Consider the following 24,924-nt stretch of genomic DNA (forward strand, 5'->3'; position numbering starts at 1 on the left):
TTCAGCATTTATGTCTAGAGTTTACGGTGTAGAATTGGTTTTAACTTGTGTCAAGAGTTTAAAAACAACTTTTTGCACGGCTGGTCTTCGGCCCCGCCCCTTACAGTTCTACGTAATCGCATCACGTGACGTGTGTACTGGCGTTAGGACGCGTACATTTCGGTTCAACTGCAACGAAGGCCTTGCGGCTTGTTGCTTAGAAAGCAGCAAAATACAATGGAAGGCAGAAACTACAGTTCGGGTAAAAAAAGTCATTTATTGCTATATTGCAGTCTGACAAAATATCCTATTCCCATTTATGACCTTCATCTCTACACTGTTATTATATTAAAGACTACTACGAGCCGAGAGCATTCGTCTGGTTAACGCTAGTTAAACCCTTATTTTATCTTTTCTTCTTACAGAATACAATTATTTTATTTGAATTAGGCTTTCCGTATTATGTTAAAATGGCAGTTGTGTGCTTGAACTTTGCAATGGCACTTGTTTGCTCCTTCGTCATTCAAAGCTAATGTGAAGCTAACTGTCGCCAAGACTCATTGTTAGCATTGCTGTCGCCTAGCGTTCGATTATTAGCATGATGCTATGCTAACAATCATGCATTCCGTTAAATTAAATACACAGTAATTATAAAGTGGTACTTTTGGGGGGGATGTCTAAATGAAAGGCCTTGAAAGTATCTTCCAGGACTAGTTGTCGATTTTTTTCTGCCTGTTAGGAATAAATGCTAATGTAAATAAAATATCATTTAGCATCTCCTGTTGCTATTCTGAAAGGGGAAATACAATACATTTATATGTCTTCCCCAGCTTATAGAATGTTTATTTTACGAAATAATGGAGTAACTCATCAATTAAATCCACTGGCAGATATATTATTAATGCCAGTACTATTAAACTATTAAGCTTGAACTATTTTTGAAGTACTTTTAGGTCCCAATTCAGACCAAGTACTTTCCTGGACCCCCCAATTTAATATAGTTTTTGTGTCCTGCAGGTTTTTCCAATTGGGGTAATGGAGGAGGGTCTGGAAACAGAGGTAAGAAGTTTGAAATCTTAATTTTTCATAATTAATATGTAGTCAAACCAAATGACAAAGAAGGATGGAGTACATTGGTCACTAAGACAGCTAGATAGAGGTAAACAAATAAGATTATAGTGTAGAATTTTAAAATTGTTGTAATTTATTAGGTTCGGGGAACTATGATGTATTTGCTGGAAATTATAAAAATTCCATGTCGAATTACGGAGGCTACGGAGGCGGCAATTCCAAGAGAAACATCACTGGTTCATCCATTCATCACCAAAAGATAACACATGCCGATGAAGTCATTGCCAAGATTAATCAACGATTGGACATGCTCACTCAGTTGGAGGGTGGCATGAAAGGGGCCCGGAATGACAGGTACGACTTCTCTTCACTTTTTTCCCCCCCAAATTTTAGTTTTTTTTTATATATCTTAGTTGACCAAGGCGTCCTTTTTGGTCCCCGGGCCACATTGAGAGGAATATTTTCAGCACCATGCTTATTTCTTAGCATTCAAGGGTGGTGGTTTTATTTATTCTTTGGCTTTTAATGACTTCCCATCCTTCAGGGGCAAAAGTGGCCTTTTTGGTGCATATTTTAATCGATTTCTATGCCACGATTGCCATCTTGTCTTGACTTGAATCAAAGCGTTGTTGTCCATGTGACCTTGACACAAAAGATGAATTTAGCTGGCTTTCCAATTTCCGGTTTTCTGCATTAGTGACAAAAATTGGGGTCTCAAATATGAGGCCCGGGGGCCAATTAGGACCCATGGGAATGTATTTTGCAGCCCCCTCCTTACTTGACTTCTAAGCAAAGCGTTTGTGTGGCCCCAGGCTTTTTTTAAAGACTGAAATACTAATTTAGCTTAGCGCAGGCTAATGATGGTTTGTCACTCGATCTTGTTCTGAAGTGCCAATCATTTTCTCACCCATTCTTCATAAAGATTGAGAAAATTTGATTATTTCCCATTTTTTTGTGGTGTGATGGCTGTAGTTCAGACTATTTCCAGCAGTACCCCCTGATAAATAGAGTTTGACACCCCGGAAATATAAAAAAGTCACTGTTCATCCTCTATTTTTAGTCCCCCGCCAATCTTCCGGCAAAACTGGTTGACATATGACCCAAAATATTGTTGGAAGAATTCTTTTTTTGAATAATCTTAATGACCGCAGCCAATGCCCATTTTGACTGTAAAATGGCGCCAACAGACGATAGTTTTGGTGGATGTCTGTCTTGCAATGTGACAAGAAACCGGCAAAACCATGGTGGCGAACGACTGCCGACTTGGAGTAATAACCAAGCCGGCTGTCTTCTTGCCTCCTCTTGCTCTCTGCATCTTCTCTATCAACCCTCTCCCTCCCTCCATCCCGCAGGTTTGGCCAGTTCGAGTCTTTCGACTCACTCTCCTCCTCCTCCCGAGATCTCTTCAGATCCGGTGGCGGTAGCTATGGTTGCGATGATGGCCGCGGTGACAACATGCTGTTGGGCCAGCGAGGAGGCTCGGGCTTCGGGGGTGGCATGGGCCAAGGTGGCGGGAGTGGCTTTAACAGCCTCCCCTCTTCCTATGGAGTCGCCAAAATGCGACAAAATATGAGGGACTCCTTCGGCAGTGGCTCTGGCGGGGGAGGATGGGCAAATCGTTCCCCCAGAAGGGGTGGAAATACCCAGGGTCGAGAATCTGGCGGAGGAGGGTTTGGGGGCTACAGGTCCGACCACATGCCCATGAGCGGAGGTGGGCGAGGGGGCGGCCGAGGAGGCGGTCCCTCCCCGGGCCGCGGTCGAGGCAAGCTCCCATCCCTGCTGTCCAACCGCATGTACCCAGAAGGTGGAGGTTTCCACCAGGGTGCCTCCCAAGGGCCCCACAACTTTCCAGGGAGGCATTTTGGAGGGGGCCCCTGGGCCGGCCGACAGCGAGGCCGCAAGAGGCCCCTCAACAAAGTAAGTACCTCCTTGCCAAATCTGGAAGCCCTTATATCAGATACTGGCCGTGAGCCGTTCTGATTGCCACTTTTCTCGGACAGCCGGACTACCGTATTTGTAGTGCCTGGCGTGGGCCAAATTTTCAAATCTTGGCTGCCCCTCACCCAAAATATGCCCATCATATTTACACGAAATGTTGAGTTTCTCATGGCAATTATTCTAACTGCACCCTTTTTTGTTGATTTTTTATTTATCACTTGCAAAAAGGCCTTTTGTAGCCTAGCTAACGGGGTAAAAATCGTAGCATCGGTTAGCATTTGAGTGAGGATGCTGGATTGATTTGCAAAAGGTCACTGGTTCAAATAAAAGATAGCAAGTCAAATATATAATTCAATCTCAGGTGAGCCATATTTCAATAAATACCAAAAACATTAAAGAGGTGTTTTTAGATACTTATGTTGCTTTTTTGTCAATATCATTAAAAGCGCTAATTAGGTAATAACTTCAAATTCTCACCCAAAATGATACTCTAGCCAAAATAGAAGCAAAAGTATTTGGTCTTTTTAACTGTCAACTTTTGTTTTTGGGTGAACCTCAGCAGCCACCAAAACCACAAAATGACAACCAGAAGAAGAGAAAGCAAATGGCAACTCCTGCTGATGAGCCCGAGAGTAAAATGAACAAGACTGAAAGCACCGACTCTAATGGTAGATCACCATCTTCTAATGTAACCCGATCAAAAAATCTGATAAAATCTTTATACTTTTGTATCTATAGGAAAGCCAATCAAAAAGGACGACAACAGTGATGCAACAGAGCCTACTGCCGATTCAGTGAGTATCCAAACTGGGCAAAATGGGTCATTTAAAAACCATGTCAGCCTACGTTTTGGCCAAAAATAGCTGTTGCGCCAAGTCATTCCAATTTTTCTATATTTCTTCACAGGAGATTGCTGATGGAGAATCTGGTAAGTCGACAGTAATTTCCCATTAACATTGCTTTTTAGCATAATCATGGACAATGCTTTAAAGTAACACATTTGTACTCTATTAAAACCATGTCTTATACGAGAGAAATTGAAAAATTCATTGATTTTTATGGCAATTTTAAGGGTGCGTCTTCTGCGCAGCAGCAATCAAATGGCGCGTAGTAAATAAAATCCCAATTTTTTTTTTACTTCTTTCCCCATGATGGCGCTGTTTATGCGGCAGCCATTGGCAGTTGTTATGTTTTTTTGTGTTTTACAGCAGTTTTTACATGAAAACTTAGAAGGAATATTGTATATGGGTGTGCCTAATATATGGGAAAATATAGTAATTTTAGCTAAAGGGCTATGAATGTTAGTTTGTGACTCTAACCAGGTTTTTTGTCGTTTTCAGGTGGAGCAAAACAAGACGAAGGTAGCGAGACGGCGGAACAGGACAAACTATTTCCTCCACATCCTTCGGGCAAGTTTTCAAAAGCCAAAAAAAAGCGGGGCTTTCAGGAAAGGTGAGCAGACCAAAAAAATCAATGAGATGAATGATTAGCATACAACAGTAGTTCCAAAACGCTTATTAGTCCCATTTTAATCTTCCAGGGTGATGTTTGCTTGCTCTGTCTGCAAGTTCCGATCATTTTACAAGAAAGATATGCTACGCCATTTGGAAAGTCGCTTCCACAAGGAACACTTCAAGTTTCTTACGGCCCAACTTTCCAAGCCGACCACTGATTTCCTACAGGTGAAAACACTCAATAGACGCAGTTGTACATGCAATTGGTTATCACTTAACTGTACGTTTTGGCTGTTTGGGTCCTAGGAGTACTTAACGAACAAGTTTGAAAAAACGGACCACATGATCAAGCAATTGGACAGTCACAGTTCTTCCATCTGCCAGATGTACAGAGATCAGGACCTCACAAAAGGTACCTATGACCAGGCGAGAACCGGGGTGTCAAAGTGGCGGCCCGGGGGCCAAATCTGGCCCGGCGCATCATTTTGTGTGGCCCGGGAAAGTATATTATGAGTGTCGATTTTCTGTTTTAGGATCAAATTCAAATGAAGAGTATAGATGTATATTACATTTTCTGATTTTCCCCCTTTTAAATCAATAATGATCATTTTTTAATCATTTTTTCAGTTTTTTGTTCAAAAATCATTTTGTAAAATCTAAAAATATATATAAAAAACCTAAGATAAACATTGTTTTAGATTTATAAAGAAAATGAATATTCAGGGATTTTAATCCATTTATATAAAAATTTAAATATTTTCACAACAATGCCAGTACTGCATCGCCTATCGTTTGATTACTAGGTGGTCGTAGTTCATTTGAAAATCTAAATTATTTTTAAAAAGGCAAGAAACAGTAAATTTTCTCTCATTTTTGTGGCAATTTTGTATGAAGTTACCTTTACGGGCTACTTAAAACGATGTAGTGGGTTGGCTTTACCCAATGGGCCTTGAGTTTGACATCTGTGGATTCCAACAATATCTGATTTGGCGGCGGCGTGTGTTTCAGATATCGACATGGAACACTTTTTGAAAAAAGTTGAAGCTGCACACTGCAGTGCCTGTGACATCTTTATTCCCATGGAACATTACCTGATTCAAAAACACATTAAATCCCACGACCACAACTACAATCGCAAGGTAGTATATTGAAGGATGCATGAACAACTACCAGGTTCTTATTGTAGTTTCTCATTCTTACAACCACTTGTTTAAACGCTTGTTTTTATTCAAGGGAATGATGGAACAGTCGAAGAGGGCCAGCTTGTCTGTTGCTCGTAGCATTCTAAACCACAGAGTCATTGGAAAGAAGCTGGAATCCTACTTGAAGGTAGGCGTCATCAGGCAGTAATTGGATTTGCCGTATTTTCTCGCATATACAGCGTATTTGACGCTCAAAAAATGACTGACTCTTTAAGAATATAGCAATTGATTCATACAGTATCCCAGAAATACCACGTATCATTATTTTTTAAAAAGATTTTCCCTTCAAAGTAACTTTTTTTTTATCCCCTATTAAAACAATAAACATGGGGGTGAAAATTGTGAATCAGGGGCGGCTTATACGAGAGAAATGGTAAAATTCAACGTTTTTTGGGCGATTTTAAGGGTGCGGCTTATATCAGAAACTGTAAAATTCAACTATTTTTGAGGCAATTTTAAGGGTGCGGCTTATACGAGAGAAATGGTAAAATTAAATGATTTTTGGGGCGATTTTAAGGGTGCGACTTATATGCGGACGCGGCTTATATGCGAGAAAATGCTGTAATTGACGATAGGTGTTAAAAATGAGTGTAAGCTGATGATCTGGTTACGTGGTACAGGGAGAAAATCCATTTACTGGGAACCGGGAGGACGAGGGCGAATTTGATTGCATTTTGGTGGAAGCAACGGAAGACGAGCAACCGGCCGTCACTGACACTAGGGAGGAGTGTGAGGCAGTAGCCGATGAGGCGGAGCAAGCCATCCAGCTTGAGTGTGAGGCGGATGCCGTCCAAGAAGTGATAATTCTGGACGATGAGGTTAAGGAAGAACGTTTGGAGGAGGAGCAAAAGGACCAAGGGGAGGAGCAAAAGGAGGAGGGGTTACCGGATGAAGAGGATGGGGAAGAAGGTTTTGAAGTCGGAGAGGATGAAGATGACGAAGAGGGATATGTGGTCCACGATGTCATTGATGAAGAGGAAGGAGCTGAGGTTTGTGCTGCGGTTGTAGATGAAGATGAGCTCCTCAAAGAATCAGAGTAACCAACAGATGTGGCTATATGTAGCTGCTAACATTTTTTTCCACTTTATTGTCTATGTACATACATGTCTGAGTCATGCGTCTGGGAGAAAGTAGCTTGGTAGCAATACAGAGTTAACCAGGCTATTTTTTTTGTGCCTTTTTGGTTCCGTATTCTTACAGAATTTTAAGTTTAAATTGTTCGACTTTGGATTTGTTTTGGCAGCCTATAAATGGTGTTCTTTCCATTGCATTGGATGATATTTTTTTTCTCCCCAGCCACCAAATGAAGTTTTGTTTTACATAATACAAAAAAAAATGCCAGTCATGTTTCTTGATAATAATGTGACTATTCTACAGTGTCATGAATAAATCGGAGGAAAACATTTCATATGATATTGCCATCTTGGATTTTTATGTATTATTATATTTAGTACTGTAGTTAAATTGGTTCCCTTGAAATGAGCCAAATACCAAAAATGTGTTACATAATCACAACAGGCATGTTTGTAATTAGATTTAGTTGTAACAAACAGGTAGTGCAAGGTCGTTAGTTGTCAACTTTTTTTATTTAACCTGTCACTTTAAAAGCAGTGTTTATATAATTATCAGCCATTTTGTGAACAGGGTAGACTTAAAAACATGGGCTTTGTATTACGTCAACACCAAACAAAAAAACATGTTTTAACAGCAAAATTATCCAAATTATGCATTACATGAATACACAATATTATTTTGTAGCTTCTATGTAGTATAAGTATACTTCAAACTGAAAACTACTTAGGATTTTATTAAAAAAAGGCCCAAAATATTTTCTATCAAAAGTAATATTCTATCATAAGTATTATGTTTTTAGATGAATATTCTGTGATTTTTAGAGGGTTGAAATGGTGGCAACTGCTTGCATAATCTGCTAGGGGAAGGGGCGGAGCTTATCCTGACACTGACAGCGGCGTCCCGCCCGCACGTCGTACGTGTGACGTCAAACGACGTCGAACGGGACTGTTTGTTCTGGATTCGGGGCGAGGAAGGTCCTCCGACCGCTGTCAACCGACTCAGCTAGGTATAAATCAACCTATTTATGCTTTCTTTACTACCACCGGCGTACGTAGGAGGGTTGGGAAGCCGACGGGATCCGGTACAAACGCATTAAAGCACCGCATTGGTGGTGTTTTTCCGCCCGCTGTCAGGAGTGAGCTTCGGCATGAGCCGCTGTCTTCGCGCGGGGCCTTGCACCGGTTCGGGCCACACGCGCGACGGATTATTCCTCGTCGTTTTAAAATGTGGGATTCAATAAGACTCTAGTCGCATTTGGTTACTCTTCTCTTTCGTCACGTCCTCATGGCGCTTGAAGTGTTTGTGGTGGTATTTGTAGGAGATGGCGCTCCGTCACAGGGTGGGCGCGTTAGCCGCAAAGCTCGCACTCGTGCTAAAAGCAGATAGCTTCGCTCGGGCTGTTTGTTTGTAGCCTTCGTAGGCCGTATTCATGACATAACTTACGTTCTACGGACTACGTAGCAGAGGTGCTGTTGTATGGGGATTCGTGCGCAACGTGACGTGGTTTGCGTTAGTGAATACCGAACCGGACTAGTTGTATTCTTAAAGCTCGTTTACGTGCGGAGTTGACACTTGCTGGTGCAACATGGCGGCGTGCTTGCATGTCATGGAAGGGGAGCGAAAAACGGCGGTGTGGCTTTTTGGGGGGTTTAAATGCTGTCTTTTAGGGTAGATTTTGGTTCGTAAGAGCCTGTGGTGTTGTAATAAATCAAATTGTAGTTGTTAAAACGAGCTGAATTCTAACTGTTTGATGGCTAACAGTTGCTACGTAGGTCAAATTAGCTTCTCTTTGATGCTTGTTCTTAGAACGTCACAATGGCTGTTAATTATTACTCCACCCTCCAGTCAAAGTTGAAACCTGTGAAGAAACACAATTTAACGATTAATATAATCAAACGAGAACATATTTTCATGACGTATTTTTCTGAAAATAGCGAAAGTGGGAACGGGGGAGTTTTGACGTCATGTCTGAAAACATGACTTTCCTTCTTACGAAACTAAAATAAGAGGTAGCGAGAACAGAAATAATTTCAAATTTTAGCTCATGATAAAATATAAAGACATATATTTACGTATACAATGCTTATTTTCAGTCCTCTCCTTGCCAAATAACATAATAAGGCTGGGAAACTGGTAACTACAACATGATACAATTTGCTTTACAGTATTATACATAACAATTATTGATACATGGGTCAAAAAATCAAACTACAATATTCTCCAACCCGAAAAAACGTGTTATTTTTCTAAATGGGGAAATAAACAATGTCTATTTATCACACCAACTCAGAAATCTAAAAATTCTCTTCCTTTCGCGCTCTGAGGAATATTAATGTGCAACATATACATAAAGACAATGTTAGTACTACAACATTCCTTATAAATAAAGGAGGGTCTTTCTTAATGGGTCCCCCTTTTCTACTGCTTTGAAATGTTTTAACATCCCTTCTGTTTGGGTGACATGCTGCTCTCACATTCTGTGTTGCAGTTGGCACATCCAGAGCGCCTCGCTGCCTCCTCATCGACCACATAATGAATGCTGAAGCAGTTTAAGTCGCGGCGGGACAGCAACAAACATGTGAGTCGGAAGGAATCCCCGTATGTTGACTTTGTAAATTAGTGGAGAAGATTCACGGTAGTTTTACTTTCTCGGGCCGCACAAAATGATGTCATGTCATTTTGTGCGACCTGAGAAAGTAAATAATGATTGCCGACTTTCTATTTTAGGATCAAATTCAAATAAAGATTATAGATATATCAGGAATATTTCCTGTTTTCTCCTTTTTAAAGCAATAATTGCATTTTTTAAAATCCCAAATCGTATTCTATTTTATTTTTTGTGTTGTTTTTTGTTCAAAAGGATTTTTGAAAAATATCTAAATATATTTAAAAGGTTTCGTCTTTCCCCCCCTTTTTTAAATAAACAATAATTACTCTCTTTTTTTTTTGGTCGCTTTCAGGTTTGGGTGTGGCCACTGAAACTCAGATTTGGGGTTTTAACAGTTACTTTGTGATTTAACAAGGGGGGCAATTACTTATGCACAAAGGCCCAGATAGGTGTGTCACCCTCCATGATCAATTGGGTGTGAATCCTTTGTGTGTAATAAAAATGAGTGTGTATGTGTGTGTATATATAAATACTATACATGTATATACACACACATATACATACATATGTACACATATAAATAGATACATATATACAAGTACATATACATACATGTATATACACACATATATACACATGTATACACACTCACATATACATATCTACATACATATATATTTACACACAGAGATACATATATACACATACATATGCACATACAAATACATATATACACACATATATAAACACATATATACACATACATATGCACATACATATGCACATACATATGCACATACATATGCACATACAAATACATATATACACACATATATAAACACATATGTACACATACATATATACTTACATACACATACATATATACACACATACACATACATATATACACACATACACACATATATACACACATACACATACATATATACACACATACACATACATATATACACACATATATACACACATACACATACATATATACACACATACACACATATATACACACATATATATACACACATATATATACACACATATATACATATATACACATTCTCACACATTATATATATAAAAATATATTTCTATTCATATAAAACCACTGAAATAAAAAAGAGAGCTTGTACCTTTTCACCGAATTATTTACGTAGGTCATTATGGGTCAGGTTTATAAATGACCCAAAACATCAAATTTTGCAAAACGTTTCTTGCTGAATTGAATAACACTCAGTGCATATCCACTGAGGAATGTTACAAGTGGAAGTATTGGCTCTAGCACGAAACCCAACTTAACCCCGAAACCATATGCGTCTAATGAACAGAGAGTCAACCGAGGATTGGAATGGCCTGAGGGGGATCCCTCCGGCGTCACCTGCCCCCCCCGCTCGGGCCAATCCGCCGCCAAAACTGACCGCTCGCCCGCTGCAAAGCAACGCCGCGATGGGGGACGGACTGGAGCCAGGCAGCAGCAGCCACAACCCTCCCTCAACCCCACAACCTCACCTCCTCAACCCAACGGCCCCCGAACTCGGGAATTCCAACAGACCCAAACGGCAGACCAACCAGCTGCAGGTGCGCCACAGAGAATTTGTTTCTCTTTTTGGAATTTACGCCTGTAACTATTTATATTCTCTTTTCAGTACTTGCTTAAAGTCGTGCTAAAGACATTATGGAAACACCAGTTCGCTTGGCCCTTTCACGCTCCCGTCGACGTCGTCAAACTCAAGCTACCGGTAAGGTTACACGTTTTTAGTGAAAATGTAGAAATGTACTTACAAATCATCACTGAAGGCTTGTTAAGGGATTTGAGTATCATCCTTGAACATAGAAGTGTACAAAGCTATATTATATGACTTTGACCATATTTTATTGAGGTACAAGGACAAACAGGTGTCCCCCAAATACTAACCGCATGATGGTCGACATCATACTTTTTCTGTCTTTCTGACATCACTGCGACTCGTCTGTGTCATCATGAGTAAAAAAAGGGAGTTCTTTTAATTATGTGACAGTTTAAATAAGCCAAATGTGTGTATTCACTTAACTACACTTACTGTATTAACTAAATTTTTATTTTTTTTTAAATTGGATTAAAAGAATTGGATCAAAAGCCCCAAATAGTCAGTTTTTATGTATCTAAAACAATATTTTTAGAGATTTTTTTTCCCCTTAGTATTGGAAAATGTCTTTTAATCATGTTTTTTATTTCAAATGGAAACAAAGTATTTTTTTAAGTGGAAAACAAAAAATATTTCTATATATTTTAATTTTACAAAATGTTTTTTGAACAAAAACAAGAAAAAAATGGATATAAAATTGCAATGATATCATCATTTGAGTTTGATCCTAAAATAGAAACTTATCATTTACTTTCTCAGGCCGCACAAAATGAGGCGGCGGGCCAGATTTGGCCCCTGGGCCACCACTTTGACACCTGTGCACTAGATAATTGAAAGTTTTATTTACTTTTACTGTGCTGGGCTTTGGATCCAACTCACAACATGACCTTTAACCTTGAAAGCACTAGTTGAGATAGCCTTTAACATAGTTTTTTTATCTCCCATTTTTTTTGTGTAGGACTACTATAAGATTATCAAAACGCCAATGGACATGGGGACCATCAAAAAACGTCTGGAGACCCACTACTACAAAAACGCCCAGGAGTGTATTCAAGACTTCAATACTATGTTCACCAATTGCTATATGTACAACAAGGTCAGTAGCTGTTAAACTTGGGTTGGTTCATGGGCTACATTTCATGTCAACTTGATTTTAGATATAATATTTACATTTTTTTTTAATAAATGGATTAAAAGAATTGGATTAAAATCCCTGAATATTCCGTTTTTTTATAGATCTATAATAATGTTTATTTTAGCTTTTTTTTAAATATATTTTTTAGATTTTACAAAATGATTTTTGAACTAAAAACAACAAAAATGGATAAAAAAACTACAATTATTAATTTATAAGGGGGAAAATCAGGAAATTTAATATACATCTATACTTTTCATTTTAATTTGATCCTAAAACAGAGAGTCGGCACTTATGATTTACTTTCCCGGGCCACACAAAATGATGCGGCGGGCCAGATTTGGCCCCCGGGCCGCCACTTTGGCACCTTGTGGCATAATTCATTGTATTGTATTCAATTCTATGATCAATTTAACAAAGTATGAATTCCATCCCACAGCCCAGCGATGACATTGTGTTGATGGCAAAAGCCTTGGAGAAGTTCTTCCTCCAAAAGCTCACGCAGATGCCGCAGGAGGAGACGGAGATCGCCGTGGTTACCAAGGGACGCCGTGGCGTCAAACGAGAACCTGGTACGATCCCAGTCCACAATCCCCGATCTTCTCGGTCCTGACTCCCTCTGCCTTTACGTTTCAGCTCTGATCAGCATGTCCGAATCCAGCCAAGACATATCGTCCCCTTCCCCCTCCAGCACCCCTCACACTCGGGGTTTCTCGTCCCCCTCCGCCCTGGCGTCGTCGACCCCGCCCCCCCTACCCCCAGCCCCACGCGTGCCTCCCACACCTGCAGCCCACACACCCCACCTGGGACCGTCATACCCACTTTCCAATGCTGGCATCCTACCCGCCGGGATGACTGCCGTGGCTCCTCCCACCGTCACGCATCCGGGGCTCCACCCTAGCCCGATGTTGCAGAGCGCCCCCCCTGTCATCAAGGTCAGAACATGTCTGCTAATCTTTAGTCAATATTTTCCCCTTTTAAATCAATAATTGTATTTTTTTAATCATTTTTTTCAGTTTTTAGTTCAAAAATCATTTTGTAAAATCTAAAAATATATTTAAAAAAGCTAAATTAAACATTGTTTTAGACCAGTGTGAGCAAACTACGGCATGCGGGCCAAATCCGGCCCGCTAGGCCTATTAATCCGGCCCGCCAATGTTGTCCAAATACTTCTTTTCCCCCAAGATGGCGCCGTCACGCAGAAGCCAGTGGCAGTAGCTCTGTCCACTATTATTTTTTTTTTTGTGTTTTACAGCCCCTTTATCTTTTTTTTAAATGACATTTTAATATTTTTAATACATTCCTTTTTACTTGACTTTGTATTTTATACTTTTTACTTTAATGATGAGTGATGAGTATGTTAATACTTTACTCCTTTTTTTCTCTTTATGTTTCATATGTACTGTTAACGGATGCCCTTTTTTATATGTATCATATCTTGTGCTGACCCCGCCCAACAGCAAAGGAAAAGCCAGAAAAGGAAAGCAGACACCACAACCCCGACAGCCAACGACCAGCTGAGCGAATCGTCCCCCATCTCGGCGGAGCCCCGACCCCGCCGCGAAAGCAGCCGCCCCATGAAGCAACCCAAACGAGACCCGCTACAACCGGACTCGCAGCACCAACTAGTCGGCGGTTTGGCGGAGATGGGAGGCGGCGTGTTGACTCCCAAACGTCAAGATCTGTTGAATTCCTGCACCTTCCTGGTCAAAGAGATGCTTTCTAAAAAACATTTTGCCTACGCCTGGCCCTTCCATTTGCCCGTTGATGCTAAATCTCTTGGTCTTCACGATTATCATGACATCATCAAGCATCCCATGGACCTCAGCACCATCAAGGTATTACTGGTCATTTATTTACATTGTTTTTCCTTACTTCTGTAAGGACTAATTGTTATACATTTTAATGTTATCAAATATTTATTTGTTATCAATAAGAAATTGTAGAAATTGGTGGAAATGTTCCATTTATTTTTTGAGGATTAGGTGAAATAGGTCAAATCGCAAAATGCGGACCCTAAATATCCAGTTGTTCATACCTGTCAACTTGAACATTTCCCCACATTTTATAAATTTTTTTATCATTTAAAATAACTTTAGTACCTTATTTTTTTATGGACATTTTTTTTTATAAAACCCATCTCGTTTTTTACCCATTTTGGCTCAAATCTGGACCTTCTTGGTCACTGGTAAAAGACCATAACGATAGAATCTTGAATTTAGTGCATACACAAGGCGCACCAATGATTGGGCACCCCGTCCACTTTGGAGAAAAATTTAGACTTTTACGGCGCCCTATGTGAGTAAATATATATTATTTTATTTTTTTTGCTTAATAAGGGGAATTGCAATGATTTATTTGGGGAGCAATTAGACAGATATGTCTTTTATCAATTAATCTACAATCATTATATTCAATTGTATTTGCGCTTTAAAGTCTTTAATTATTTTTTTCTAAATTATAATTTATAATATAATAATAATAATGTATAATTAATTATATGAATACAATTGACAACTGGCGTCCACATATAAAGAAATCATATTGTTAATATTAAAAATGCCAGGTTATTATAATAATAGGATTAAGTTTTTTTAAATGACATTATTTCATCCCTACCAATGTATTACTGACACAATGAAATATCATTATTATTGCATTCAAACATCTTTCTGCGTTCACTTTTCAGAAAAAGCTGGAGAACCGACAGTACCGAGACGCCCAAGAATTCGCAGCAGACGTCCGATTGATGTTCTCCAACTGTTACAAGTACAACCCGCCAGGTCACGACGTGGTTGCCATGGCGAGGAAACTCCAGGTAAGCATTTCACCCTTATCGTCATCCCTGTTGTGATTCTCGCCGTCTCTCACGAGCATCACTCCATCACAGGATGTCTTTGAGATGCGTTTCGCCAAGATGCCCGACGAACCAGAGGAGACCACTCCGGTCCCCACGCCGTCTTCGGTCCTCCACCCCGCCCCGTCCACTCGACAAGCGCCGCCGCCACCGCTGCCTCCATTGATCTCGGAAGACAGCAGTTCCAGTTTATCCGAATCCGAGTCGTCGGTGGGAGATTCGGATCACGAGAGGCAGCAGCGTTTGGCTGTGCTTCAAGAACAAGTGAGTGCTTTTTAAAATAAAATTAAAAATGGCGTTTTGAGGGGAGATGGTGACCCATGAATTGTCATTCTTTGTAGCTCAAAGCTGTCCATGAGCAACTGGCTGCACTCTCTCAGCCTCAAGTGAGCAAACCCAAGAAGAAAGAGAGGGAAAAGAAGGAGAAGGAGAAGGAGAAAGAGAAGGAGAAGAAGAAGGAAAAGCACAAGAAGAAAATGGTGGTGGAGGAACCCCCCGAGCCAACCATGCTTCAAATTTCCAAGAAGAACAAGATTGGCAAAGATAGTCTCATTGTCAAGAAGGAGAGGAAAAAACCTGGGTACGAATTTTATTTATTTATTTGCAGACATAATTCTAGACCAAGGGTGTCAGACTCGGGTTGGTTCGATTTAATGTGGGCCAGACCATTTTAGATAAATATTTAGATTTTTTTTAATATAAATTGATTAAAATAACGATTAAAATCCCTGAATATTCAGTTTTTTTATAGATCTAAAACAATGTTTATTTTAGCTTTTTTTAAAATAAATTTTTAGCTTTTACAAAATTCTTTTTGAACTAAAAACAGAAAAAAATGATTAAAAAATGACAATTATTGATTTAAAAAGGGGGAAAATCAGGAAATGTAATATACATCTATACTCTTCATTTTAATTTGATCCTAAAACAGAAAGTCGCCACTCATCATTTTCTTTCCCGGGCCACACAAAATGATGCGGCGGGCCAGATTTGGCCCGCGGGCCGCCACTTTGACACCTGTGTTTTAGAGACTAAAATGGAATTTCTATGTAAATGTGTTTATTTTGTAGGCTCACTCTTTTGATGATAACCCCCAGAAGTGCATTGATTTTGTGATTGATTTGCTGTGGAGCAAAGAATCACATTAACAGCCATTCTTTCATTAGTTTTAAATGAATTGACCATCCATTGTTGTCAAATGACCTCGTGCCATTTCAAAATCATTACATACCTGGCCTTGTCATGACCTAATAATGACGTAATCCTTTATGACATTTCAGTCGGTGCACACACTTCAAAGATAAATGATGTCTTTTCTGATCAGTGTATTTGTGTTTATGAATTGCAGTAAGAAAGAAGGCATCAAAAACAGTCATCCTGTTGCACCCCCGCAACCCGGGCCAACCCCTCTGGTCCCTTCAGCCTCCCTTGAAGCGGAAGATGACATGGGTATGCACATTAATTCATAATAATGATCATAATCCTATACATGGACATTACATTTTGGGTCATGTGATGTGCACATATGTGAATGACAGATTTATATGTATTTATATGATATAAATATATATTTTTTTGCTCCGTAGACTTGTTTGGGAGCGCGGTAGGGATCGGGGGCAAACCCATGTCGTACGAAGAGAAGCGCCAGCTGAGCCTGGACATCAATAAGTTACCCGGCGACAAGCTAGGCCGTGTGGTCCACATCATCCAAACCCGCGAGCCCTCCATGAAGAACTCCAACCCGGATGAGATCGAGATTGACTTTGAGGCGCTGAAGCCATCCACGCTCCGCGAGCTAGAGAAATACGTGTCCAGTTGTCTCAAGAGGAAGAAGAAGTCTTCAGGTGGGTGTTTTCAAATTAAGGCGGGCCACATGTTAGAACACTATGCAAAAAAGCTGCAGCTCTATTGCACTGAATATAATGTTCATTATGTTCATTTATCAAATGTCACTGACACAAAATGGCCGATAACGGCCAGTCAGACTGGCTTGCCGCGCGTGCATTTTGCATCTCCTTCTACATAGGTGATACCTATGGTTGGGATAATAAAGCATTGGGGTCGATTGGTCGCCGGTCAAATGGTGACAGAGTTTACTGTTCAAACCAGCTCTTAAAATTATATTCATGAGAGAGACTAATATCTAAGAGAGATAGTTTAATATCTAAGAGAGATAGTTTAATATCTAAGAGAGATAGTTTAATATCTAAGTAGCGTTTAATATCTAAGTAGTGTTTAATATCTAAGTGCTGTTTAATATCGAAGTGCTGTTTCATATCTAAGTACTTTTTAATGTCTGAGTACTGTTTAATATCTGAGTACTGTTTAGTATCTAAGTACTGTTGAAAACAGCTCTCAAACTTATATACATGAGAGAGTTATCGAAGTACTGTTTAATATCTAAGTGCTGTTTAATATCGAAGTGCTGTTTCATATCTAAGTACTTTTTAATATCTGAGTACTGTTTAATATCTGAGTACTGTTTAATATCTAAGTACTGTTGAAAACAGCTCTCAAACTCAAAAATATCTACTTTTTTTTTACAATACTTAGATATTAAACTCTCTCTTTGATATAAAACTCCCATGAATATAATTTTGAGAGCTGGTTTCTACAGCAAACTCTCTGTCACCATTTGACTGGCGACCAAATGTCCGAGCACCGGCTCCTTGCATTGGTTACAAAAATCCACCTGTTTGACAAGCTCTTGTATCCCTATAGAAAAGCCCCTGGAAATGACAAACGTGACAAAATTGAAGACCGGATCTTCGTCGTCGGGCTCCAGTGACTCCTCTGATAGTGAAGATTCTGACAATGGTACCAAAATCCTGTGCACACTTCACCTTTTCTTCCCTTTGTTTTCATTCAAAAGCTTGACATGTCTTTACAGTGGGGCTGGTTCCCAAGCAACAGAAGACGCTGTCCAACAAGGACACCAAGAGGACGCAACCGCAACCCATTACGAGCGCCCCCGGCCCCGTTGCCCCCCATCCTCAAGCGGTCCAACCCAAACTCCCCTTCATCACACCCCCAAACGTCCCCGTGGCCGTCCCCCTTTCTGTTCCAAACCCCGTCCTCACCCCTATTCCCATCCCCGTCCCCGCTCTAGAATCTTCCCACCTATTGAGTTCCGGATTTGACCCGCTGTCCCACTACATGAACGCTCACCTAAACCAACCCAACAACGAACCCAGTCCAATCATCAACGCCGCTTGCCCCGCCCTCCCGCCCGGCCTGCTCAATGTTAACGCCCCCGTCGTGGCCACGCCCATCGAAACACACCCCTTCCTGAACCAGCATCCCGTCATACCCACCACGCCAGGTCAGTAAAAAAATATTATTTTCAGTTGCACAGCACCAAAATGAGGTTTGTAACAAATAGCTCAAATAATGTATTTTGGTGGAATATTGACTAAGGATTTTTTTCCTGTATCAAGTATCCCATATGTTGTTTAAAAATCAATTTAAATTGTTCAATAGAATACAATTTTTTTCCTCTAATCCCAATTTTTTTTTTTTTTTTTATTGTAAATCTTTAAAATGGTCAAAACTTTATGGTTTACCTTGTAATAATTGCTAAAACTTTAATTTTGATACTGTTATGTTTAAAGTCATCATAATGTGAATAACTGATAATGACCACTAGGCGGAAAAAGTCCATTAAAATAAACAGCAATTGGACTAAGATGGCTTTTAGTTAGCGAATTAGCTATGTTGAAAAGTTAGCATATTGCTTCATTATGGATGAGTTATTTTCTTGAGTTTGTGAAATTTCATTCTTGATTCCCATTGCCTTTCTATGTGTAACTAATACATTTTCGTCTTATTTTCCAGCGCTCCACACGGCGCTTCCCCAACAGCCCTCCCGCCCCAGCAGCCACGCCGCCCCGCTCCCCCCCAAGAACACTCAGCCGCCACCCCCTTCCCCGCTACTATCGCTGCCCACGCCGCCTCCTCAGCCCCAGAGCTCGCTCCCGCTAGCACCACCCGCCCCACGGCCCCGCGTCCCTTCGCCGGCATCGCACGGGATCCTGGGCACGCTGTCCGCCCAGCCACCCCAAGCCCTGCTGGAGGACGACGACGAGCCCACGGCCGGCGGGGGTGACGAAACGCCGCCCTTAGGCCAAGTGCAAAGCTTCTTGCAATCGTTCCAACCGAGGGCGCCCGGGCCGGTTGCGTCGCTACGCTCGCCCGTGAGAGTCGCCGCTCAACCGGCGCCCTCCGTGCCATCGGTCACCACGCCGGCGGCAACGCACCGGCACCCCCCGGGACACGGTCACGCGCAGAAAGCGTACCCGCACGCGCTGGCCACGGCGGTGCAGCAGCAGGAGAGCGCCAGTCTGCAGCAGAAGCTCCAACAGATGCAGCAACATCAGCAGATGCAGCAACAGCCCACACCGCGAGTCAAGCCCGCTGAGCCATTTCCTACTGGTAAGGATCGGTATTGATTTAAAAAAACAACATATTTTTGGGACATCCCTCATTGAATGAAAGCGCGTTTTCCAGGTTGTCTGCGCGACAGTCCGTCTCCCCTCATGATGCACTGCCCCCTGATGCCTCAATTCCAGACGGCAAGACCACCGTCTCCCCCGCAGATCAAGAAAAACGTCAGTCATCCCATCCGCCGCCGATAAAAAACCAAAATTTATCTCTAGTCTAATCCTTGTGACCTTTTTGTTTTGTAGGATCAGAGGTCGAACTTGATAAAAGAGGAGAAAGCATCCCACTCGCCCGTGCTGAGCCCTTCTCCATTCAGTCCTGCCATGCGCCTGGACACCCAAAAACATGACACCAAGCACAGTCAGTACCGCTTTTTTAATCCAATTTTAGCGTCAATTTAGCGGTGTTAATATCCAAGTACTGTTTAATATCTAAGTACTTCTTAATATCTAAGTACTTCTTAATATCTAAGTACTTCTTAATATCTAAGTACTTCTTAATATCTAAGTACTTCTTAATATCGAAGTACTTCTTAATATCTAAGTACTTCTTAATATCTAAGTACTGTTTAATATCTAAGTACTGTTTAATATCTAAGTACTGTTTAATATCTGAGTACTATTTAATATCTAAGTATGGTTGAAACCAGCTCTCAAAATTATATTCATGAGAGTTTAATATCTAAATATCTACTGTTTTCAATAGTACTTCGATATTAAACAGTACTTACATATTAAACAGTACTTAGATAGTAAACAGTACTTGGATATTAAACACTACTTGGATATTAAACACTACTTGGATATTAAACGCTCTCTCTCTCATGAATATAATTTTGAGAGCTGGTTTCAACAGTAAACTCTGTCACCATTTGACCGGCGACCAAAAGTCCAATCACCCGGTGTAACTAATACCGCTTTTGCTGCCTCCTCTCAGGATTAGACGGGAAGTCATCAGACGGGTCTCGTCCCAGTTCGCGCCTCTCGGACTCCATGGTGCAAGGCTGCCCTCCGCAGGACATCAAAATCAAGCAGGAGTCCAAAACGGCCTCGGGACCTAAAAGGACGCCGGTAAGGTTTGAAATAAGGGTTAACGCCAGCTTTCTTTGCGTTATTCAATGCAATTTCCTGGTGCTCAACGTGTCGTCAATGGTTTGTTGTCTCGCAGGATGTCAAGTTAAAGAACATGGGCTCTTGGGCCAGTTTGGCCCAGAGGTCGCAGTCCACGCCGGCGTCGGCCGTTCGCTCGTCCAGCGACAGCTTCGAACAGTTCCGCCGGGCCGCCAGGGAGAAGGAGGAGCGCGAGAGGCAACTGAAAGCTCAGGCGCAGCAAGCCAGGAGGGAGCAGGAGAAATTGCGGTATGGGCCATGCCACCACACTACACTTTTCAATTGGCCAAAATGTATAGATATTCTACATTTAAATACTTATTTCTAAACAGTCATTTATTGTTTGCACATTTCATCAGAACTAAAAAAAATATATATATATGACAACATTTAAATTAAATAAACATTATATTTGACCCAACTAATCATGAGATTAAAAACAATTTAAAAAAATATATATTTTATCACAAATATGTCAATGAAAAAACTGCCATAAACAGAACAAAATGCTGAAAAAATGCATGGCATCTACTGTAATTTTTTGCTGCTTTGCTCTTGTCACTCAAGTCTTGTTTGTCCAACAGCCGCGACGACGACGAACCCACCGTGGTGGAGCACCACCGACGCCCCCACGAAGATGCACGCCGACGCCAGGAACAGCAACCGCAGCAACAACCACCACCACAGCAACAACAGCAGCAGCAACTTCAGCAGCAGCAGCAGCCGTCGCCATTGGCGACCACGCCGCCCGCTTCCACCCCGCCCACTCATTCTCCGCAACCCCCGGCCGTCCCGCCCCCAGCGCCGTCCCCGACTTCCTCGGCCGCACAAAACGCCCTCGACCAGCAGAGGGAGATGGCGCGACGTCGTGAGCAGGAAAGGCGCAGGAGGGAGGCGGTATGTCGTTAAAAACTTTTGAAAGTCCACAATAGTTTGCTTAGCATTAGTAGAAGTCCAATCCATTTAAAGTAGGAGAGTGGCAGCGAATGAACTAACATGAATTAGACGTCTACAGCCGACAATGCTAATGCTAACACTAATGGTAATGCTAATGGAGGCCATAAAAAGCTATTTTAAACTTTGTTTCTATTTTTACGCCATGACATTTGAATTTACACAATTTACAATAGTTGATAAAGTATTGGAAAAATAAAATAATTTATAATAATTTAAAATACATTTAAAAATAGTATTAAAAATATTAAATATAATAAGCTAAATAGAGAGATTCCTCTAAAAAAGGGAAAATAGCACATTTTAATCCTCATTAAAAAGTAATATTTTGGTTATTTTTGGGGCAAATTTTCTGATATACTTTTTTTTGCTTGATTTAACTATAAATTGTGATTATATTTTCAGGTTTTATCTTTTTAATTTACGACGACTTAAAGACTACACATCAGGATTCATCACGTCAGTCTGATCATAGGACACAACAGGGTTAAAAAACAACAACAATAATAATAATATTATATACATTTTAAAAGATTTTTATGGGTGGAATTTTAAAAAATACCTCCCTATTTTTCATTTTCTTAAATTAAAAAAAAAACTTTATTTAACCATTTATTTCCCTTTATAACTTCATTTCACAACCTACTTTTGTCATATATTTCAATTCAATACATCCACACAAACAAATGTCTTTATATCTTCTTTTTTGCAGATGGCTGACACCATTGACATTAATTTCCAGAGCGATCTGATGGCCATTTTTGAAGAGAATCTCTTTTGAGTCACGACAACAACATCGACGGCTACGTGAGAAGGACCTAAACATACCCACACACCCACCCACACTGTCGCTTTAATATACACAATCCTACAAAAAAAAACATCCCTATTTGGACTCAATAGTAGCTGTCCTGTCCCTTCTCACAACGTCTTCTTCTACCCCCCTCCCCCCCATTCGGAGCGCAGATGCGTTTTGGTGTCTGACGTGATGTTTATAGTTGTTGGCTTGCAATATGGATTTAAGAAAAAAACACACAAAAAAACACTTTTAAAAAAAGATTGTCGTCCAAAAAAAGGGGAGGGACAATTACAATTTATTCCTTAAAAAAATAATGAACGGATTTTGAAAAAAAATGCACAGATTTTAACCGTTTTAAATCGTTGCTTGGACTTTTCTCAGGACATGGCGACCCCCCCTAAAGCGTATCCCCTCCCTCCACCAATAGATGGCGTAAACATACCCCCCCCCCCTCAAAACCTCACAGCACGAATTCAGTTTAAATCAAAACCTGACAACCTGATTTTAAAAGAAAAAGTGTGTCCTCTCTTTTTTGCCTTAGCGCTCCGGCCTGTATTGTCACACCCCGCAAAAACAAAAAAAAATGATACATATTATATATAAATAGATACACGAATATATATTCTATACAAGGACAAACGGACGGAAAGAGAAACTCGAGATGAACTTGGTTTGTGGCGACGATCTTTTAAGCTCTCTGCGTTTTATTTTGTAGATTTTACTGTAAAAACTAAAAAAAAAAACACAAAAAACTACAAAAAAACAACTTTTTTATGATGCCGTTGAGGATTTCTTTTATTTTTTTTTGTGTCTCGGTCCCATTCTATGCCAAAACTATGAAATTCGGAAAGTCCATTAACTTGATAAGAGGCTGTTTTTATTGCGTTATTTAATGCCCCGCCCACTTTTTTTTAATGGATATTTTCGCTGACGTCTTTTCTGCACTTTGACTCGCTTTCTTTCGGAAATTAGCGTTTTTTTTTTTTCCGTCATGCTATAAACGTCGACGGCTTTTGAAGCCGACGCCCCCAAATTTTCTTTCCGAAGTGTTTCCATGGCGACGTGGCTTTCCGTACACTGGCTCGCACATCACTTTTTTTTGTCTTTTTTTTTTTTTTTAAACTTTTCATCTTTAGTTGAGACCCCGCCGCTTCCCTTTTTTTGCATTTTGCTTCTTTTGGGACTTTTTATTTTGTTTTATTTTCTTCTTTTTTTGTTTTTTGAATCAGTTTTTCCAGAACAACCTTGTTGGTATGTTGACAAAGTGAGGCATTGAGGTCAATAGATTCATCTTAAGACTATGGACGTGTTTTTTAAGAAAAGTATTAAAATAATATTTAAAAAAAACCAAAAGGTAATATGGTTGGTTTTTGTCGGTTTATGGGCGGATGTAGTGAAGTGAAATTTTTACACTCATTTGTTCCTAAGCTAGCTAGCTAGCTAGCTAACTAAATAAATTAGAGAAGAAATTTGTCATTAAAATGTCATTTTAATATTAATTATTTTTTTGTACATTCCCTTAAATTCTAGTTTAATCACTTAATGCCTGAATTTTAAAAAACTAAAATATTTAAAATAACTAATAAGGTAAATACTATATTTTTCAAATGGTATAATTGCAAGAAATGCAAAAAAATAATACATTTTCTTTATTTTTAGATTTTGAAATGTACTTGTTACATTTTCTATCAATATTTTTGCCTAGAATTTTCACTTTTACTTATAGTTTTAAATATAATACATTGATATTCTATTTTGTATTTACTTACTTACTTACTTATTTACTTTATTTATCACTATTCAAAAAAAATTCACTATCCTAAAAACCTTGTCATAATTCAGCAATTTCACAAAAAAGGCAAATTTGACATATATATCTGCCTCAATTATTTACTTTCTAATCAAATTTTACGCTAACACTTTATAGCATTCACAGAATTTGTCGTCAAACTCAAAATAAAAAAAATAATGTCTATTTTAATCTAAATTGAAGTTACCATCCAAAATCCCCTCTTCACTCCCACCTGTCTCTAAACATTTAAAAAAAAACTCAACTATAGCTTAACCAAAACAGCAAACACAACCATTTCCGCCCACAAGACGTCTCCTCAAACAAAAGCTTCAAAACGGAACCGCTGCGCAGGATGTTCTTTTACAAGCCACCAGAGGATGTTCTTTCTCGCGGCGCCGCTTCAAACCAGCCGCGTTGTACACAAAAAACAACCCCCCCCCCTGCCGTCTAAGGATCCCCTACCAAAAAAAAAGATAAGAACCGAACCTTCCAAATCCAAATAAGTCCTTGAACATCCATCTAAACAATCTCTCTTTTTTTCTTCCTTAGGCCTTAGTACTCTTCCCATCTTTGGAATGCGGATCGGCGTTGAGGCCTGCATCCATTCAAAGCGGTCTTTGGAGACGTGTGATGTCATCTTGAAAGAGTGAAAAGTATGCGGGGGGTAAGAGGGGGAGGGGTTACGCATCAACGCACCAACACCCAACACACGCACGAGTATTCCCGTTCATGCTATTAAGAAGAAACAGTCTGTAAGTCACTGATGAGGGCAATGGAAGAACCTCCCTTTAAAATCAACTCCAGATGACATTAAAGCAACTCCGTATGTGTGTTTTGCTCGCACAACATTTCCAAGTCACACATTGCAC

The 24,924-nt window shown here is 40.1% G+C and overlaps 2 protein-coding genes across 5 annotated transcripts; both read left to right on the forward strand.

The window, feature by feature from the left end:
- Positions 1-108: 108 nt before the first annotated feature.
- akap8l (A kinase (PRKA) anchor protein 8-like) lies at positions 109-7,057 on the forward strand. Its single transcript, XM_077719675.1, has 13 exons — positions 109-241; positions 997-1,038; positions 1,191-1,404; positions 2,403-2,967; positions 3,548-3,656; positions 3,727-3,782; positions 3,895-3,916; positions 4,329-4,440; positions 4,529-4,670; positions 4,749-4,854; positions 5,451-5,581; positions 5,676-5,771; positions 6,265-7,057. Exons 1-13 carry the CDS (start codon positions 217-219, stop codon positions 6,682-6,684), a joined length of 2,040 nt encoding a protein of 679 aa, XP_077575801.1. The 5' UTR covers positions 109-216; the 3' UTR covers positions 6,685-7,057.
- A 556-nt stretch (positions 7,058-7,613) lies between these two features.
- LOC144198117 (bromodomain-containing protein 4-like) lies at positions 7,614-22,709 on the forward strand. Of its 4 annotated transcripts, none has more exons than XM_077718974.1 (22): positions 7,614-7,724; positions 9,207-9,296; positions 10,673-10,922; positions 10,991-11,083; positions 11,928-12,065; positions 12,544-12,676; positions 12,741-13,039; positions 13,565-13,942; positions 14,794-14,922; positions 14,995-15,225; positions 15,303-15,541; positions 16,310-16,410; positions 16,548-16,805; positions 17,683-17,778; positions 17,852-18,283; positions 18,796-19,392; positions 19,468-19,568; positions 19,647-19,761; positions 20,338-20,471; positions 20,569-20,759; positions 21,095-21,407; positions 22,177-22,709. In XM_077718974.1, the coding sequence occupies exons 3-22, from the start codon at positions 10,791-10,793 to the stop codon at positions 22,243-22,245; spliced, it is 4,179 nt and encodes a 1,392-aa protein (XP_077575100.1). In that variant the 5' UTR covers positions 7,614-7,724; positions 9,207-9,296; positions 10,673-10,790; the 3' UTR covers positions 22,246-22,709. The 4 variants fall into 4 exon arrangements, with proteins under 4 accessions (XP_077575100.1, XP_077575103.1, XP_077575101.1 ...); XM_077718977.1 differs by lacking the exon at positions 7,614-7,724 and adding an exon at positions 7,865-7,944; XM_077718975.1 differs by lacking the exon at positions 7,614-7,724 and adding an exon at positions 8,279-8,348.
- Positions 22,710-24,924: the final 2,215 nt, after the last annotated feature.

This window comes from Stigmatopora nigra, chromosome 6, assembly GCF_051989575.1.
Source record: "Stigmatopora nigra isolate UIUO_SnigA chromosome 6, RoL_Snig_1.1, whole genome shotgun sequence".
Classification (NCBI taxonomy): domain Eukaryota; kingdom Metazoa; phylum Chordata; class Actinopteri; order Syngnathiformes; family Syngnathidae; genus Stigmatopora; species Stigmatopora nigra.

Excerpts from the sequence above, each read along its gene's own strand:
- LOC144198117 (XM_077718974.1), top strand. The coding sequence starts at position 10,791 with ATGGGGGACGGACTGGAGCCAGGCAGCAGCAGCCACAACCCTCCCTCA. Across the intron at positions 15,542-16,309 it reads AAGGAGAGGAAAAAACCTGG|TAAGAAAGAAGGCATCAAAA; the intron begins GTACGAATTTTA and ends TATGAATTGCAG. Across the intron at positions 19,762-20,337 it reads AAAACATGACACCAAGCACA|GATTAGACGGGAAGTCATCA; the intron begins GTCAGTACCGCT and ends GCCTCCTCTCAG.
- akap8l (XM_077719675.1), top strand. The coding sequence starts at position 217 with ATGGAAGGCAGAAACTACAGTTCGG. Across the intron at positions 4,441-4,528 it reads AAGCGGGGCTTTCAGGAAAG|GGTGATGTTTGCTTGCTCTG; the intron begins GTGAGCAGACCA and ends TTAATCTTCCAG. Across the intron at positions 5,772-6,264 it reads AGCTGGAATCCTACTTGAAG|GGAGAAAATCCATTTACTGG; the intron begins GTAGGCGTCATC and ends TACGTGGTACAG.